Source organism: Monodelphis domestica, chromosome 4 (assembly GCF_027887165.1).
Source record: "Monodelphis domestica isolate mMonDom1 chromosome 4, mMonDom1.pri, whole genome shotgun sequence".
Taxonomy (NCBI): domain Eukaryota; kingdom Metazoa; phylum Chordata; class Mammalia; order Didelphimorphia; family Didelphidae; genus Monodelphis; species Monodelphis domestica.
Genome location: NC_077230.1, coordinates 231,229,308 through 231,247,770, shown reverse-complemented (window position 1 = coordinate 231,247,770; position 18,463 = coordinate 231,229,308). Strand labels below are relative to the sequence as shown.

The following is an 18,463-nucleotide window of genomic DNA, read 5'->3' as shown; positions in this document are numbered from 1 at the left end:
TCTAATGGAGGAGAAAAGGCATTAGGGTACAGCAGCAATGCAGATGGGAATGTCCCTTTTTTTTTTTTAAGTGCACTTACCTTCTGTCTTAGAATCAAAATTGTGGATTGATTCCAAGTCAGAAAAGTGATAAAGGCTGGGCAATGGGGGTTGAGTGACTTTCCTGGGATCAAATAGCTAGGAAGTATTTGAGACGAAATTTGAACCCAGGACCTCCTTTCTCTGGGCCTGGCTATCTACTGAGGCACCTAGCTGCCCCACAAGAGTGCTGTTGTTTTTTAAAAATTTTATTTAACTATTTTTCCATGGTTACATGATTCATGTTCTTTCCCTTCCCCTTTTTCAACCTCCCCCCTCCCAGAGCTAACAGGCAATTCCACTGGGTTATACATGTATTATCACTCAATACCTATTTCCATATTATTCATTTTTGCAATCTTTTAAAAAACGAAAACCCCACATCCAATACCCATATAAACAAGAAGAAAATCAAATGTTTTCCTTCTGTGTTTCTGTTCCCACAGTTCTTTCTCTGGCTGTGGATAGTGTTCTTTCTCATAAGTCCCTTAGAATTGTCCTGGATCACTCACTGCATTTTATCAGTAGCAAGGTTGGGCACATATGATCGTCCCACAATGTTTCTGTCTTTCTGTACATTGTTCTTCTGGTGCTGCTCATTTCATTCTGTATCAGTTCAGGGAGGTCTTTCAAGCTCATATGGAAATCAAACGGTTTATCCTTCCTTATGATGCAGTAGTATTCCATCACCATCATATATACCACAATTTGTTCAGCCATTCCCCAATCCAGGGACACCTCCCATTTTCCAATCTTTTTGCCACCACAAAAAGTGCGGCTATGAATATTTTTGTATAAATATTTTTCATTATTATCTTTTTGGGGTACAAATCTAGTAGTTGTATTGCTGGATCAAAGGGCATTCATTCTTTTAAAGGCCTTTGAGCATAATTCTAAATTGCCTTCCAGAATGGTTGGATCAATTCACAATTCCACTGGTAGTGTATGTGTTCCAATTTTGCCATATCCCCTCCAACATTTATTATTTTCCTTTACTGTCATATTGGCTAATGTGCTAGGTGTGAGGTGGTACCTCAGAGTTGTTTTGATTTGCATTTCTCTAATCAGGAGGGATTTAGAACACTTTTTCATATGATATTGATAGTTTTGATTCCTTCATCTGAAAATTGCTTATTCATGTCCCTTGACCATTTATTAATTGGGGAATGGCTTGATTTCTTGTACATTTGACTTAGTTCCTTATAAATTTGGGAAATTAGAGAATTTTGTAATAAAATCTCCCCCCTCCCCCTGTTTGTTGCACAAGAGTAATTTTAATAGACCCGTGTGTGCTTGACTAAGGGCCTTGCTGTTCCCAAGGCTCTTGAGATTTGAAGTGAGTTGTCCATTGGGGTAATGGTAATTATTTGATTTACCAAGCACATGCTTCTTGGTCTGTTCCTTAGGAAGCCTAGACTCTTTAGCAAGTTCCCTTCCAGAGAGAGATCACAAAGAGATAAAGTAAAGAGGGGAAAGGACTCAAGACAGAGCCCTAAGGGACACTCAAATCAATGATCTAAGAAAGGAGATTGAGGAGGAGCCAAAGAGAACAATGTATTCTACTCTAACCCTCGAAAACTCCTCCTCAGCTTCCTTTTTTAAATAAGCCCAAGGAGTAGGACTGATTTCAATAGTCAATCACTAGATTTTTCCTTTGTGGCCTTAGGTAGAGGTCATAGTTATCCACATTGCTATTGGGCCAAAACTGAAGGCCATCCCCCAACCTCCTGAGCAATCTCTAGTCCCTCTGGCTGATAACTATTCCTTTGAAGAGTACACTTGGTTTATCTCATTGAGGGGTTTCAGATAGTTAGGAAATTAAGAGCAATAAATGATAGTTTATGACTATTACTGCATGATCTTGGGCAAGTCTACTGGCTTCTCAGTGCCTCTTCTGTAAAGTGAGAGATTGTAAAATCCTTTGTTTTACTATTCTGTGAATTTTAAGTACTAAAATATTTGCCCATCACCATCAATTTCAGAAGTTAAATTTGTACCCAAGTCCTGTGCTTTTTCTACCACTTCCTTCCCATTAAGGATGCTACAATTATTCAAAGAAAAGAGAGACCTGTGGCCACCCCAGCAATTAGAGAGGGCCTTGATGTATACACTTTGCTCAGAAAAGAAAGCCTGGGGGCATCTGAGTGGCTCAGTGGATTGAGAGTCAGGCCTAGAGATGGGAGGTCCTGGGTTCAAATCTGGCCTCAGACACTTCCTAGCTGTGTGACCCTGGGCAAGTCACTTAACCCCCATTGCCTAGTCCTTACCACTCTTTTTTTTTTAACCTTTACCTTCCATCTTGGAGCCAATTGGCTCCAAGGCAGAAGAGTGGTAAGGGCTAGGCAATGGGGGTCAAGTGACTTGCCCAGAGTCACACAGCTGCCTTACCACTCTTCTGCCGTGGAACCAATACACAGTATTGATTCTAAGACAGAAGGTCAGGGTTTAAAAAAAAAAAAGAAAAGAGAGCCTGGATATAGAAATGTAGCTCTTGGCTGCCTTTCTGCAGAACCTGCTCCCCCAGCCCCAGCTACTCTTCTAATTACTAACTATCCCCTCAGGCCAAAAACCTGCCGTCTCTTCTAAATCTCCTGCCCCCTAAATCCCTGGGGATTAGGGACATAAACCTGAGAACCTCCAATGCTTTCTAAGCCTTCAAAGGAGAACTGCCATAGGCCTGGAGTAGACCTCAGAGTAGCTTGCATCCCCACCCCCTGGGCCCCCTGGGGCTTGTACTGCCAGAGCTCAGCCTAGATCCGCCCTGTCCTGCTCTCCAACCACTCAGACTGCATTGTTTACTGGGGTTTGGGTCACTCCCTAGACTAGTAGCAGGATTTATTAGTTGGGGGGAGGGGGCAGGAAGGAAGGAAGAGGGAGATGTTTAACCCTTTCTCCTCCCCCCTCCAAGGGAAAGGCCCGAGTGCCTACGCTTTCACTGTTTTTTAGGGGAAGGTTAGAGGAAAGAAGTCATCTGCATCCCTCCCTAACTCCCCCACCCCGTCTCCTAGCAGGTAGTGAATAGTCCCAATCCTATAGACTATAGCGTTAAAACCCCAGCAGAGTCGCTCTCCCTCGTTCCCACAGGCTAGGCTGGACAGTGAGTCCATAATGCCCCTTCCTTTGATTTCTGCTTGTTGGGTTCAGGTCTCTGAGCCGTCTAAAGGATGCTATTGATGATTCCCCGGCATTTACTCCCCCCCCCCCCCCCAATAAAATTGCCTGGTCCATCTGGGTTCCATAGGCAGGCGACGTTCCTATGGAAGTATGCAGCCAGACTAGGACGACAATTCAGAAGCTGATTTTACCCCAGCCTCCCTCCAACCCCGCCAGACTAGATTCTTCACAGGACCCTGACACCTGCAAACAGGATTCGAAGTTACGGGCTCTCTACGGCTGGAGGAGGGAAGGAGTTCAACACGGCAAACCCTTCTTCCTCCCAGTTTCTACCACTTCTTTCCCACCTTGGCTAGGATCCCCCACATACCAATCTCACCTCCTCCATGTGATCCTGCCTTGGAGCGCCCTTTCCCCATCCCTGCTCCTACCCAGAAGGGAGGCCATGGAAAAGTGAGGGGGTGTGGGGACAAGAGGCTCTGGAGGGCAGGGCAGAACTTTGCCCGCTCCCAGATTGCCCTCCCTGGCTCAGCGCAGCCCCCTAGGGATGTGACCTCAGGCAGGAGAGTAGGGGGCGAGGGGCGGGGGTAGGGGCAATGGGAGGCAACTCTGCAGCTTGCACCCACTCTGGTTGGAGTGCTGGGCGCGCACACACCCCTTTTCCCTCAACTCCAGGATGAGGAGGCGAATAATGACCTCGCCTCCTCGGAATCCTCGGCCCCCGCCCCATGCGACTGGGCTCCCTAGGGCTCCCGACTCCGCCGACGCCCCGCCCGTTCGGGTGCGGCCCCTTTAAGGTTTGGTGGGGGCGGGGCGTCGGCGGTGTTGTCAGTGTCAGCTCTGCGCACGCAGCCCTCCCCGCGCCGGCCCGAGCCCCCGGAGCCCCCCGAGCTGAGCCGGAGCCAGCTCCAGCGGAGCCAGCGCGGCGAGCAAGCGGCGAGAAGGCAGGCAGGCAGGCCAGGAGGGCAGGCAAAGAGAGAGTCCGGGCTGAGCCACCGGCGCCGGCCCGCGATGTGACCCGGCGAAGAGAGAGCCTGGCGCCAGCGAGAGAGAGCCCGGCGCCCGGGCCCCCGCCCCGGCTGCTCCCGAACCCCGAGACGTCCCGGGCTCCAGGCGAGCCCCGCGCACAGCCGAGCCCGCCCCCGCTCCCCGCCCGCAGGGCTGCCCGGGCCATGCCTCCCCGGGGCGACTGCTGAGTTGAGCCGAGGCGGCGCGCGGAGCATGGATCCGGGCTGGGGGCGGCGGGACGTGGGCTGGGCGGCTCTGCTGCTCCTCTTCGTAGCCTCGCTGCTCACCGTGGCCGGCTGGCTGCTGCAGTACGCCCGGGGCATATGGCTGGGGCAAGTCCGCCGGGGCCGGGGGCCGGGGCTAGGGTTGGGGGTGGCCGAGCCGGGGGGGTCACTGCGAGAGCTGGGCGTGTGGCGCTCCCTGTTGCGCCTACGGTCCAACCGAGCTGGCGCCCCGGAGGAGCCAGGTGTCCGGGGCCTCTTGGCCTCACTCTTCGCCTTCAAGTCTTTCCGGGAAAACTGGCAGCGAGCTTGGGTGCGAGCGCTTAATCAGCAGGCCTGTAGGGATGGGGTAAGTTGTGGGGTTCTGGGGCTTGGCTGGACTTTCTGGGTTCGGAGCAAAAGGGCTGCCCAGGTGTACCAGAAGCAGGTTCTCGTGTACGTGTGTTCAGGGGTCGGTGTGTGTGTGTGTGTGATGAGAGCAGGTTTGAGCACCTCTTGCCCCATGCCATCTCCCTTAAGTACTCCAACTCAGAGAAAGAGGTGTGGGTGAAGATGAGGGGTGGAGGGACCGCTCTGTGCCCCGGATCCCAGGTCCCCGTGGGCGGGGGAACCTCGGGGCTCCGAAACCGGCGAAGTTGCTGTTCTCATAGCAACGCTAATCCTGCGTTGAGGGAGCTGCTCCTCCACCTGGAGCTGTGGAATTGGTGGTGATGGTGATTTGGGGGCTGGGGGGTGGGAGGTTGCCAGTTGAATAGGAAGCACCGAGCAGCTACAGGGATCTATCTGGTTTGTAAGCGTCCTCTTCTCTGCCTCCAGCAGGCATTACCTTGGTCCCAAATCCTTGACCTTCCTTCCAAAATCCAGAGCTACCTGCTTCCTCCCAACTAAGCTCAGCTCTTTCAGTCCCGATATGTTCCTATAGATAGATGGATAGGGTTAGAGTGGAGTTGTTCCAATGAGATTCTTGGGGCATAGTTGGACCTGACCCCCAAGGGTCAGTCAGAGGCTCCAACCTGGGCAGGGATCCGTTCACTTCCCCAGGATTGCACCATGGGACATCTGACCACTAAGGAAGTAGGGCAGGAAACATTTGTCACAAGACTGGGGTGGAAGGGAGTGGACTTCCCTCCCCTAGACCCCTCGACTTACCGGTCAAGCACAAACATTTTACTTCTGCCCCCCTCTTTTCTCCAACACCCCCCAAGAACATTAACTCCATTCCTGGAAGGGGTTCCTTATTACATTCAGGCCCTATCCCTTTCTACTTCCCCCCAGTAGCTCTAAAGGATTAGCAGTCACATAGACTTGTTATACATTTCCCTCATGTGCCCTCAAAGGGCCAAGGTAGCAGTTGCCAGACCTTGACCTCTCCCTCCCCCGTGCCCAGCTCTAGGCACCTTGTCCTCAGGTGAGGAGACTGCCAACTCAGCTGGACATTGGACTCCCCTAGGTGTGTTGAGCCTGGGGCCCCTAGCATCATCCCATCTGTCTCTAGATGGTGGGTCTGAGCCAGGAATGGGGGGTGGGGGGAGGCTGCTGGAACAGAAGCACTTACTGACTTGCTTTGCCAGGCAAATGAACTATGGGGATTTGCTCCCTTTGCCAATAAATCCTAGGGAAGGAGCCAATTTGTGCCCCTCCCCCCAATCAGTGAGCTCTCTTTCTGCCCCATAGGTTTTCTTGAGCCCCGAATGAGCCTACCATGTATCTGTGTTGTCCCTATCTTGCTCCTGCTGAGCTATGGGTGATTTAGGAGCCAGCCCTTCCCAGGTTTGAGCTAAGGAGCTTTCTTCTTCTTAATCTCACTCTGGTGTCTAGCTGGAAGAATTAGCTACTGTCCTGGCCCCCTGAAGAACTTGAACCCTGTATGCTGGCTGTTCTTGCTGTCCTGCCTGTCCCCTAGAGCTATGCCTAGCTAGGTAGATATTCCTAATCTCAGGATGAGACTGGATTCCTAAATTTCCTCTATTTTGGACAGTTAGCTTCTATCTTCTCTTCCGTTCCCCTTGCTTTAAAAAAAAAAGAAAGAAAAAGAAAAAAGTAAAAATTCTAACCCCACCTCTATGCATCAGCCTGAAATATTCCACCAACAGGTTTCAACCACTCCTCTCCCAGCCTTTCGAAATTCTGGAATTATGTTTGTAAACTTTAAAGCAATCAATAGATAGGCATTATCATCATTATTAGTGCATCTTGCTCCCTCCCCCTCTTCCTGATTTTTACTTTTTTTCAGAGGATAATCTTTCTTCTTTGCTTGGGGGCAGATGAATCTTAGGGTGAACAAATACTTCTGTCCTCTGGGCCCTGGGGAGGGGCAGCCTCTTTTTGCAGAAGTAGCATCAACCAGGCCTTCTGGTGGGGAGGGGTTTTAGAAGGGAGAGCTCCTTGTACCCAGGTCTTGGTCCAGGGGAGGCCAGGAGCCAACCCTGCAGTTGAAGTGACCGCAGCTTCCAGGAACCTGGCCAGATGGAAAGGGGCCAATTCGGGTGGGGGTGGGGTCAGATCTAGGGAGGCTGACCCTTCTTCTCCAAACCCCCTTTTATTTTTCTAGAGCTCTATCCAGATCACTTTTGAAGAGATACCCCATCTCCCACCCAGTGCTTCAGTCAGTCATGTGACCTGCGTGGACCAATCAGAGCACAGCATGGTGAGGGGTGGGATAATGCTTGGGTGGGTAATAGCCAACTCTGGACTCAGAGGGTGAATTCCTGGAGACCTATGAGTTATGCATTCCCTTTACCTGTCAACTTCTAGGCCAACTCACATGCTACCTCTTCTAGGAAGACTTCCATGACCATCTTTCTCAGTGACTTTCTGCCTCCCCTCCCATCACAGTCTCTTGATTTTGTCTCTTTCAAAAGATTAAAACTATTGAGTGTGTTATTGTTATCCATGTACGTCTCTCTCCATTAGACTCCCAGAGCAGGGACTGTGGCTTAGCTTGATTTTATGTTTCTCCCAGTGCCTAGCCCAGCTCTGAGCTTACAGTAACACTTGTGGCAGAGTTCTGAGGTTTCCCCTAGCTCCCCAGAGATCTGTGATAAGGAGGGGAGAGTCTGTGTTGTAATGTGTGTCCAGAGAGAGAAGCTAGAGAGGGGGCCTGAAGCCTTTGTGTCTCTCTTCCCTGCGCCTGCCTCAGGTCCTTCACTGCCAGCTATCTGCCGAGGAGGTTCAGTTCCCAGTCTCGGTGACCCAGCAGTCCCCAGCTGCCGTCTCCATGGAGACCTACCACATCACCCTGACACTTCTTCCAGCACAGGTAGAGGGAAAAGGGGAAAGTGGGGAGAGGGGGTAAGGAGAGGTTGTCCCCAAGTTTTGAGGTTTATTTAAATCTCCTTTTGGGAATGGAGACCAGGAAGATGATCTGAAGAGAAGTGATGAGGGATGGGCAAGCACAGGACCTGTGTGCCTCCTCTACTTCCCCCTCTCCTCTCAATCTCTAGTTGGAGGTCAACCTGGAAGAAATAGCCAATGAGGGGTTGCTGGTGTCCTGGGCCTTCAAGGATTGTCCAGAGCTGAGCCTGACAGTTTGTCCCAAGCTGCAGGGGAAGGAGGTGAGTAGGTTGGGAGGTGATGGAGAGTATTCTGGGCAAGGTAGGAAGAGACTGTAAGGTAGGGGACTGGAACAGGTTGGGAACCATTCTCCATTCTCCATTGGTGGAGAATGGTTGGGATGCCATGAGAGGGGACTGTTGGGAATGTGGATCCAGGACAGGAGAAGAGTTGGGAGGCAGCTGAGGAAAAACATGGTGGAGAATGTATTCAGGGAAAGCTAAGGGAGAAAGCTCGGGGACTCTGGTTCCTCACTCTCTCCTTGCCATCATTACAGAGAAGTGAGGAACAGGTGGCTTTGTCTACCATTAAGGAATTGATTGAGGATACCATTGTCAGTACACAACCTGCCATGATGGTGAACCTCAGGGCTTGTCCTCCTCCAGGGGGCATGGTGAGTAGACACCTGAGGTGATTAGGGTTGAAATTATGGGCTGCATCCTACAATCTATTCTTGTGGGGATTTTTAACATCTTTCCCTTTTCCTTCCCAACTACTCTTAGGTATCCTGTGAGAAGCCAGTCATGGGACCCCCAGTTCAACCACCTGCCTCCAAGCCCATTCGGCTTCTGTTACGGCAGTTGAGAGTAAGCCACATAGGTGGTGAGTCAGGAGATGAGACAGGAGGTGAGCATTTAGAATGGGGATGGAGTTGCCCTGGTAAATGAGGTTTTGGTATTATATCCTTATACCAGTTTTATTCTTTTATGAGTCTAAGAGTCATTGTTCTTTGTAGTATGGTTGAAATTTTTAGAGACATGGGTCTGATCCTGGCTCCTATTTTTCTAGCGGTGTTACCTTAGGCAAGTCATTTCCTTTCACAGACTCAATTTCCTCACCCACCAAATGAAGAGGTTAGACCCCATAATCTCTAGGGTCCCTTCCAGCTCTACATGATCTTTGTTTCCTGCCCACACCCTGACTTTTGATATCTGCTTCCTTTTCAGTAAATGGGGAGCTATGCTGTGTGGCAGAGCTGGACAGCCCTCAGCAGCAAAAGTGGACCAAACCAGCACGGGCTGCTCCAGAAGTTGAGTGGTTGGAAGAACTGGCTCTGTAAGGAATCTCGTAATTCTCTTTCTGCTATGTGATATTGCACATTGTCCCTGGCATACTGAAGCTGCCTCCATGAGATGACCCTGGTCAACTGCCTTAACCCAGTGGGAGCCTGATGACTCCAAGACAGGGAGGAGAGGGGTTGGCCTGGGAGGATGCAGCTTCCCCTTCGATCAATCTTGCCTTTCTCCTTGACTCACAGGGAAATAAGTCCCCAGAGCCGGGAGCTGACTCTGAAGGTGCTAAGGAGTAGCAGCGTTGGAGAGAGTGAGTGTGTGTGGTGGGGTGCTCTCCTGGGCCCGGGGTGGGATGGGGTGGTCCCAGCCTTGACTCACCGTGGCACCCATCCTTCTCTGCAGATGTCCTCGTGGGTCACACCACGCTGCCGGTGGGCTCCCCTTCTAGGCAGACATCCAGACGGCAGCTATGTCCTCTGACTCCCGGGCCAGGGAACACCTCAGGCTCAGTTGCCACTCTAGCACTCGAGGTGAGAAGCTGACCCGCTGGTGGGGGGAGACCGCGGATAGATAGGATGGTGTCCGGGTGGGGGGCCCCTGCCCAGTGCCCATTTTCTGTGTTCTACTTTTTCTTGGTAGCTATTATATGAAGAGGGCTCCACCGGGAGCCTGAGTAGCCCAGCCCCAGCGACGCCTCGCCCCAGCATCACACCCACCAAAAAGATTGAATTGGATCGTACCATCATGCCTGATGGCACCATTGTCACTACCGTGACCACCGTCCAGTCCCGGCCTCGAGCGGATGGCAAGCTGGGTAAGAGCGGAGGTGACAAGGAGGCTTAGGAAGGCACGGGAAGCCCAAGTTTAAGCTTTGCCTTCTGGAGGAGGGATGGCAAAAGGATGCCAAGTAGACCTGGAGCTCCCACATGGCTCCTGCCTTTGTGTATATTGTTCCCCATCACTTGTCTCTCTCTTTCCATGTATGGGCCTGTAGTCCCTGATCTTCACGGTTCCAGCTTCCCTTTTCCTCCTAATCTGTCTCCCTTCTTTTTTCTTCTCACAGTAGCTTCCTCTGTTTCCTTCAGTCTCTTCACTTGACTTTCCCCCCATCTCCTTCATCTCCCTTTTCTACCTTCTGCGCGTCCTCGGTGTCTGTCCACATACCAATGGATTGCTTGTGGGCCCTTCCTCTCCCAGCATCTGCATTTCCTTTCTCTGGCCCCAAGCGACTTAGTCTGGATTTAGCTAAGTTCCTGGCGAGGGTGTTGAGGGATCTCTTAACTCACGGATCTTTCTCCTTAACCATAGACTCTCCCTCCCGATCTCCATCCAAGGTGGAGGTAACAGAGAAAACAACAACCGTGCTAAGTGACAGCAGTGTCCCCAGCAGTGCTTCTCCCAGCAGTAGCCGTGAGTGTTGGGGGGGCATGCAGTGACCATGGGGAAGGCCTGCAGGACAGTCCGCAGTGCCATAGCGTGATGCCAGCACCCAGGCACCAGATACCCAAGAAATTGGGAGCTGGGCTGGGACAGCTCTGTTCTCAAGAAAGCCTCTGGGATCTAGAAGGCAAGAGTCCTGACAGCTGTGTACTCTTTGGCAGGGGACAGCCACCTCTCCAATGGTCTGGATCCCGTGGCAGAAACGGCAATCCGGCAGCTGACGGAACCCAGTGGCCGGACAGCTAAGAAGACACCCACCAAACGTAGCACCCTCATTATCTCTGGGGTCTCTAAGGTAACTTGATTTTAATAGGGAAGGGGCTGGATTGTTGCTGAAACACAAGACTTCATCTTATCTTCTTGCATTTTCCCTGGCTATGCCTTGGGAAGGATTTCCCTTCCTAAACTCGAACTCTTAGGATCTCTGATTTTCTTGAAGACTCATCTCAAGTACCACATTATCCAGGCAGCCTTTCCTGTCCCACCCATCCCTCTCCCAAGTTGCTATTGTCTTCTTCTCTAAAAGGACATCCCAGCTACTCTGAATTTATCTTGTAGATTCTGATTTATATGTGTTTTTTGTCCCTTTCTCCATCCCCAATTAGAATGCAATCTCCTATTTTTGCTTTTCTTCTGTCTCCAGTGCTTGGTCTGGCATACAGAGAGAATGCTTAATAAATGTTTTTTGATTTATTAATTTACTGGAGAGGGTATCCTGCCAGCCTCTAACTCCCTGTCTCTTCTTCCCAGGTTCCCATTGCCCAAGATGAGTTGGCATTGTCCTTGGGTTACGCAGCCTCTCTGGAGGCTTCGATGCAGGGGGAGGCAGAGGGCAGTGAGGATCCTTCCTCACCTTCCCTGGATCCTCCAGCCATGTCTCCTGGACCCCTGGAGGCCCTGTCCAGTCCAGCAGGTACTCAGGAGACGGATGAGACAACTCGCTCAGACATTTCAGAACGGCCTTCTGTGGATGATGTGGAATCAGAGACTGGTTCCACAGGAGCCTTGGAGACCCGAAGCCTCAAGGACCATAAGGGTGAGGAGGGGGAAGAATGACCCCACCATCTTTCTAGGTTCCTATGGATTTTTACCTAGGATTTACTCATTAGATACCCAGGGGAATACTGGTCTGCCCAACCTTTCCCATACATAGATCACTAGCTGCCCAGTCTTTCTTAGTTGCTAGGATCTAACAGGCCCAGTTAGTTCCCCATTCTCTCTAGGCCTCGTTTCCCTGCCTCCTCACAGGTTCAGGACTATCCTTTGGTATTAATTCTGCTTCTGCCTCAGTTTCCCTTCTCCCCTGGGTTTCAGTTGGCACTCTAGTTTTTGTCTTTTTCTATCTACCTTCTCCTCACTTTGCCTTTCAGTCATGTCCCATTCACACTCCCTTGTCCCTACAGAAATAAGAATGACCACATTGAGTGAAACATAGAGTGATTCCAGCCTAGGACAGTTTGTGATTGGGACATGTTTTGTGGAAGTAGATGGTTGTCTTCTTCCTGAGCCTTGAAGGGCAAGGCCTTACCAGAGAGCGTCCCAGGTCCCTTCTTGACTCATCCACAATATATACCTGTTGTCTAGCTTCCTGCTAGCTCTAATGTTCTGTGAATTCATCTAAGCTCTAAGGAACCTCTTCACACGTCTAGCCTCTACTCCAATTTGGGATAATGAGTTCTTTAAGTTGATGGTCTCCTGTGTAAAGTAGGGCTTCATTATATTGCTCCTGAAATACCTCTTTTCAAGCTTTAAGGGACGCCTGCCTAATTCAACAATCCAACAAGCACAAAGCTTTTCAAATGTACAGAACACTCTGCTAGGTGCCGGAAGGACCCAGACATCTTCGATTCCAGTATTGAAGGGCATATGACACACAAAAAAACTAAAAATCATTACAATTCAGAATGAAGCATAAAGAAAACAATGAAAATACTATGGGAAAGCTTGAGAACGGAAAGATTTTAAACTCATTGAGGGCAGGGACTACATCTTACTTATCTTTATAGCTGTTCTAGGGACTGTGAATTACAGAGAGTAAGGGCCCATAAGAAGTTATGTTGGGGAAGCTACGTGGCTCAGTGGATAGGGTGCCTGATGTGGAGTCAGGAAGACCTGGGTTCAAATGTGACCTCAGAATATTTCTTAGCTGTGTGACCCTGGGCAAGTCATTTAACCCTAATTGCCTAGCCCTTTTTGTTCTTCTGTCTTAGAATTGATGCTTAGAAGGTAAGGGTTTAAAAATTGTTATCATTATCCCATTTTACAGTTGAGGAAACTGAGGCAGAGGTGAATGACTTGCCCAGGGTCACATAGCCATTTCATGTCTAAGGCTGAATTTGAACTTGGATCTTCCTGACTCCCAGGCCCAGCTGCCTTTATAGTATGGCATAGGATTGGTATAGGAAAAGGTTAGAAATCAAGTATAGATTATAAAAGCCCTTACTTAAATCTCAGACAAAAGGAGTTTGAATTTATTAAATGACTGTTAAGCACAGAGATGAAGACATTAAGCAGATAGTGATACAATCCTTGCCTCCAGAGAACTTGGCATCTGTTAGCATAGGTGTGTTCACTAAAGATCATCACATAAAGCTGTGTGTGATAGGGACAAGGAGATCTCTAGACCAAATTTATTTAAGGAGAGAACATTTTCCTGACAGGAGGAAGTCATGTGAGGATTGTGCCAAGTTCTTTGGATGTCCCCTATCCCTCCCTCTATCCTGTCCCCCTCTGTTGGCCTTCATCCTTCTAGCCTAAAGAGCTTAAGCCCCTACCCTGACTCCTTCTGGAATTGCAGATTCCAAACTTTCCTAGTTTTGTGGATAGGAAGGATGTTCTCTGCCAGGTTTTCATTTCCAGCCCTACTGAGGACCTTTGAGGGGGCCACAGCCTTAGACTATGTACTTGTCTTTAGATGGAGCTTGCCCATTTTATCCTTCCTCCCCCCATTTCATGTATTAGTTTCTCCCTAGGCCTCTTGGGTCTCAGTTTCTTCCCTGCTCCTGCCCCCCACAGTGAGTTTCCTTCGAAGTGGAACAAAATTGATCTTCCGCCGTCGACCACGACAGAAGGAGGCAGGACTGAGCCAGTCACACGATGATCTCTCCAATGCGGCCACTGTGCCCAGTGTCCGAAAGAAGGCTGGCAGCTTCTCCCGGCGCCTGATTAAGCGATTTTCCTTTAAATCCAAACCCAAGGCCAATGGCAGCCCCAGTCCCCAGCTTTGAGCATCTCCCAACAACCACAGGACCAGGAAAGGGTTGAGATTTTAGTCCTGCCCTCCCCCTAGCACCCCCCCTTTGTCAGCCCCTTAGCAACCTGGGCTGGGGGCAGTCTTCAGGATGTAGGGAACCCCTACCTGCCTTGAGTTTTGGGGCCAGTTTTCTGGGTACTCACCCATGAGGGCACAGAGTGTCAAAAATCCAATTCTGAGAACCAAGAAGAGGGTAGTTAAGGGCAGGGAGTATGCAGAAGGGCTCTGTCCTGGTACATGTGGGCTGCACCCAGAACTTGGTGCCTACTGATATTGTCCCCTTGTAGAAGTCCCAGGATGCCCAGCCCCCCAAAGTTTCCCTCTCTCCCTTTATTTATTCTATTTATATGTGTGGTCTCTGACCCTCAGTGGGCTGGGGGGTTGGGCAAGTGGACAGAAGAGGACCTCGTTCCCAGGTGCCCTTTCTTTTATGCCCCAGGATAGGGCATTTCCCTCTGGCCTGGGGTATCCAGGCCTCAGATCATCACTCAGACCAGCACCAATGTCTGCCCTAGGGTACATTGGCAGCTCATAGGAAGCCGGGCCGGTGCCCGGGATGGGGGGCAGGTACTCCCCCCCTCCCCTACACCCTCCATGTCCCTCCCTCCCTCTTTATTACTGTTTTTGTACTTGATGCCTTCTCCATAGGCAGAAGGAAGGAGCCAGGGGCCAGGCGGGAACTTTCCCCAGGCCAGTAGTGGCCATGACTGGCTTTTATTAAGGAATGTGTGATGAAGGAGGAAGCGTTAACTCTGCACCTTTGTGAATTTCAGGAGACAATGAATTTCCATTGCTGTGTGATGGCCTGAAACTTAACTTATTGAATTAAAATTAAATTGGAGTTTACAAAAACCAGTTGTCAATCTTCTGTGAGTAGAGAGAAGGAGCCACTTGGGGTTAGGCAGTGACAGGCCTAAGGAGGCTAGGAGGAGCGAGGGTTCAATGACATTTGTGTAAGGTTCATCTGTAAAGTGCCTAATGGGTAGGAGACACACGCTAGGGAAGGAGGAGGCAGAAATTTTCCAAAAGTCAACTGGACCATGGGGGCTATTTTGTCTGGATACAAAGGGATAGACAAGCGGATTCCTCAGTTCAGACAGATGAGAGCTTCTCATTTTATCCAAAAGCCTTAACTGCCTGAGTGTATTAGACATGTGTTGGGTTAATGTAAAAGAAGCCAATCCTTAATACCTGTCAAGGAGCAGCTTAAATCCAGGTTAGACTCAATAAACATTTAAGTGCCTACTATGTGCCAGGCACAGCCTGGAGTCCTGAGGATACAAGAAAGGCATAAGAATCTCTGCCCTCTGGAAGCTCACAATCTAACAGAAGAAAAGATACAAAAGGTTCTTTAAAGCTGGCCTCAGGCACGAGTCCAGAAGCCAGGATAGGAAATAATCTGAGAAGGTATGGGTTTCTGGGGTGACTCCATTTTGAAAAAAGGATGAATTTCTGGAAATCATGAAGTCTAGGAGAGCAACCAGGTGGGAAATGATGAGGTGAATTCCTTGGGGGCCCTCTTTATGAAGTGGGGAAGAGAGCTCAGCTTTCTACCCTCCACACTTCAGCTAGAGGGAATAGCTGGCCCCAGGGGCTGGGAGTGTTGAGGCCCAAATTTCCATCATGCAGGATGATGAGCTTCTGGAAGGATGAGGTCCAGTAGAGGAAGCAGGTAGGAATCCAAATCCAGGCTTTGTTGTTAGGTACCTATGTGACTGGACAAGTTACTAACTTCAGGTCTCCCATTCCCTCTGCAGTAAAATCAGGGAGTTGGACTAGAAACCCTCAGGTCCCTTCCAACTGTATATCTCATTCTGTGAATGTTCCCTGGGCATGTCACCTTTCTAGGTCTCAGTATCTTTATCTGTTAGAGGAAGGGTTTAGATTAGGTGATTTTTAAGAACCCTTGAAGTCCTAAATCCTTTAAGAGACAGTATTGTCATTTTTCAGATGAGTGAGGTTCAAAGAAATTAAACATTTAAAATCTCACACACAATAATTCTCAGAGTGATATTTAGCTTGTAAACCCAATAATTTTAGGATTATAGTGAGAGTCAGTGAGGGATAGCATCCCTCCGCAGGACAGGTCTGCCCCATCCCCATCCATAAGTGAGACAAAAATAGTCTGTGTCTTTCCTATAAGATTTTAAAATGTGCCTTGTAAGTTTGTACTATAAAATATTGAAACCTGTAGTTTACTAATTTAAGGGCCAAATTAGTAATTAGAAGCCCAAACATCTTTTTGAAACTCCCCATTTCCCTTTTCTCTCTAGCAAACATTCACTTTCCCTTCACTCTTCCCCCTCCCAATTTCTCACATAAATCTTTAATTAGTACTCTTTTGCACTGATGGAAGGCATTGTATTAGTTTTCAATAAATTGGAAATTCATCTGTTTATCTTGGGATATTGACATTGGTTTTCTGACTTAAGCACAATTTCCAGTCCTTTGTGGATAAGCAATAAAGCCACATTTGTTTGCACCTTAAAAAAAAAAAAAGATCTCACACACAGATGCTAAATCTGGTCTCCTGACTCCCAGGTCCAGTGCTTTTTCTGCCTCAATTAGTCCTTCCTGATAGGATATTATGTAATATGTACATTACAAATGGATGTGGTGTTTTGTAGGTTCTGGAAGAACTAGAATCATTAAGGGGCAGAAGAGAAAGAATTCCCATATCTGATTCTAGAGGTCTTGGGTAGCTCTCTATTCAAGCACCCAAAAGAGAAGGGGAAATGGAAATATAGGAAAGTCTTACACACAGAGGAATGATTTGAGGGCAATTGCAAAACATGCTTTATAAAAATAAAGACAGACCTAAAAAATTGGAGAAAAGATTAATTGCTGATTAGTAGGTCCTGTTAGAATAATGAAAATTATTATGCTACCTAAATTAATTTACTATTTAGTAAACTTAGTATTGCCATACCAATAAAAAATAATAATGAAATTCATCTAGATGAACAAAAGGTCAAAAATGTCCAGGGAGATCATGAAAAAAAAGTGGGAAGGGAGCCTTGCAACATCAGATTTCAGTCTATACTACAAAACAGGAATTTTCAAAACTATTTGCTCCAGGCACATTGCTTAAGCATTTTTTACAAATATCATCTCATTTGATCCTCACAATAACCCTGAGAGGTAGCTGTTATTACCTCCAGTTTTATAATTCAAGTGAGGCAGAGGTTAAATGAATTGCCTAGTCACACAGCTAGAAAATGTCTAAGGTTGAATTATAACTCAGATCTTACTGATTCCAGGCCTAGATCTCTACCCACTATACCATCTACCTACATTATGGTATGTGAATATGATAGAATGCCATTGTGGTGTAGTTTTAAAATCTTTACCTTCTGTCCTAGTATCAATTTTAAGACAAGAATAGTAAGGGCTAGGCAATTTGGGGTTAAGTAACTTGCCTAGGGTCACACTGCTGAGAAGTATCTAAGGTCCAATTTGAGCCCAGGTCCTCCCTACTCCAGGCCTGGTGCTCACTCTATCTACCATGCTTTCCAGCTGTCCCTCTAGTATTCTTTTCTAGGACAGTTCAAATTTCACTCGTATCACCAAGGACAAATCACTAAACTTCCCTGGGATTTACATTAAAAAAGGGATCATAATGGCTGTATCCTCTGCTTCCATAGGCCTAAGGAAGAAAGGAAATAAGCTCTTACTATGTGGCAGGCACTGTGCTAAGCCTTTATAATTATTATCACACTTGATTCATAAAACAACCCTGGAGATACACATGATGGAGGGCTTGAACCTTTGAAAAGAGATGTTGGATTTCTCCTTTACTCTCTGCAACCCAGAGTGATTCAATGGAATCAATCAGTGAAGTGTTTCTGGAGTTGGTGATCTGAGTTCCAGTCTTGCAAGGTAGCTGTATGATCTTGGATAATTCATTGAAACTATCAGTGCCTAGTTCTTCCACTGTGAGATGGCAATTTCACCTGCAATATTTCAAAGTTCAATAATTCAAATGTTCTGAGACAGTGACTTACTTTAACCATAAAATGCTACATGAATGAGTGACTTATTGTAGAAGACCTGACATTTTTATTTTTGTGTGTGTGTATATCCTCATTTATATATTTCTATGTATAGGCAGCTAGGTGGTAGAAATGGATGGGTCTGGAGTCAGGAAGGTCTGAGTTCAAATCCAATCTCTCACCAATTATGTGATTGTGGGCAAGTCACTTAATGTTTGCCTCAGTTTCAGGATTGTTGTGAGCACAAAATGATATTAATTATAAAGCACTTAACATCTGAGGCCATCTAGGTAGCTCAGTGGAAACAGAGCCAGGCCTGGAGTGGGGAGGTCCTGAGTTCAAATGTGAAGCAGATACTTCCTAGATGTGTGGCCCTGGGCAAGTCATTTAACCCCCATTGCTTATCCCTTCCTACTCTTCTGCCTTGGAACTGCAATTCTAAGTTTTTTTTTTAATGCATTTATCAATTAATAATCGTTATATGTTAATTATTATCGTTGTTTTTGTTATTTAACCTCACTTCCCTCAACGGTAAAATGAAGATAATAATAGCATCTGGGAAGTAGGCAGAAGTACAGTGACCGCTTTGTTCAAATTCTGAGGTGACATTTGAACATGGGTTCTCCGGTCTCAAGAAAGCGCTTTTAAACCATTTACCCAACATGTATTCACCCATTCTGCACACCCCAATGCGCTGCCGAATCATGCGTGGCTTTTCCTCCTTCAGCCCCCGGGCACATTAGGTACCAGGCTCTCCGCGAGTGCCCGAAGGACCATCGTCATAGTCAGTCC

At 48.1% G+C, this 18,463-nt stretch overlaps 1 protein-coding gene across 1 annotated transcript; it reads left to right on the top strand.

The window, feature by feature from the left end:
- Positions 1-4,406: 4,406 nt before the first annotated feature.
- C2CD2L (C2CD2 like) lies at positions 4,407-14,531 on the top strand. The gene is made up of 14 exons (XM_007494672.3): positions 4,407-4,770; positions 6,973-7,068; positions 7,561-7,680; positions 7,865-7,975; positions 8,251-8,367; positions 8,477-8,600; positions 8,921-9,029; positions 9,232-9,296; positions 9,389-9,516; positions 9,626-9,800; positions 10,295-10,396; positions 10,588-10,721; positions 11,177-11,462; positions 13,442-14,531. Exons 1-14 carry the CDS (start codon positions 4,414-4,416, stop codon positions 13,651-13,653), a joined length of 2,136 nt encoding a protein of 711 aa, XP_007494734.1. The 5' UTR covers positions 4,407-4,413; the 3' UTR covers positions 13,654-14,531.
- Positions 14,532-18,463: the final 3,932 nt, after the last annotated feature.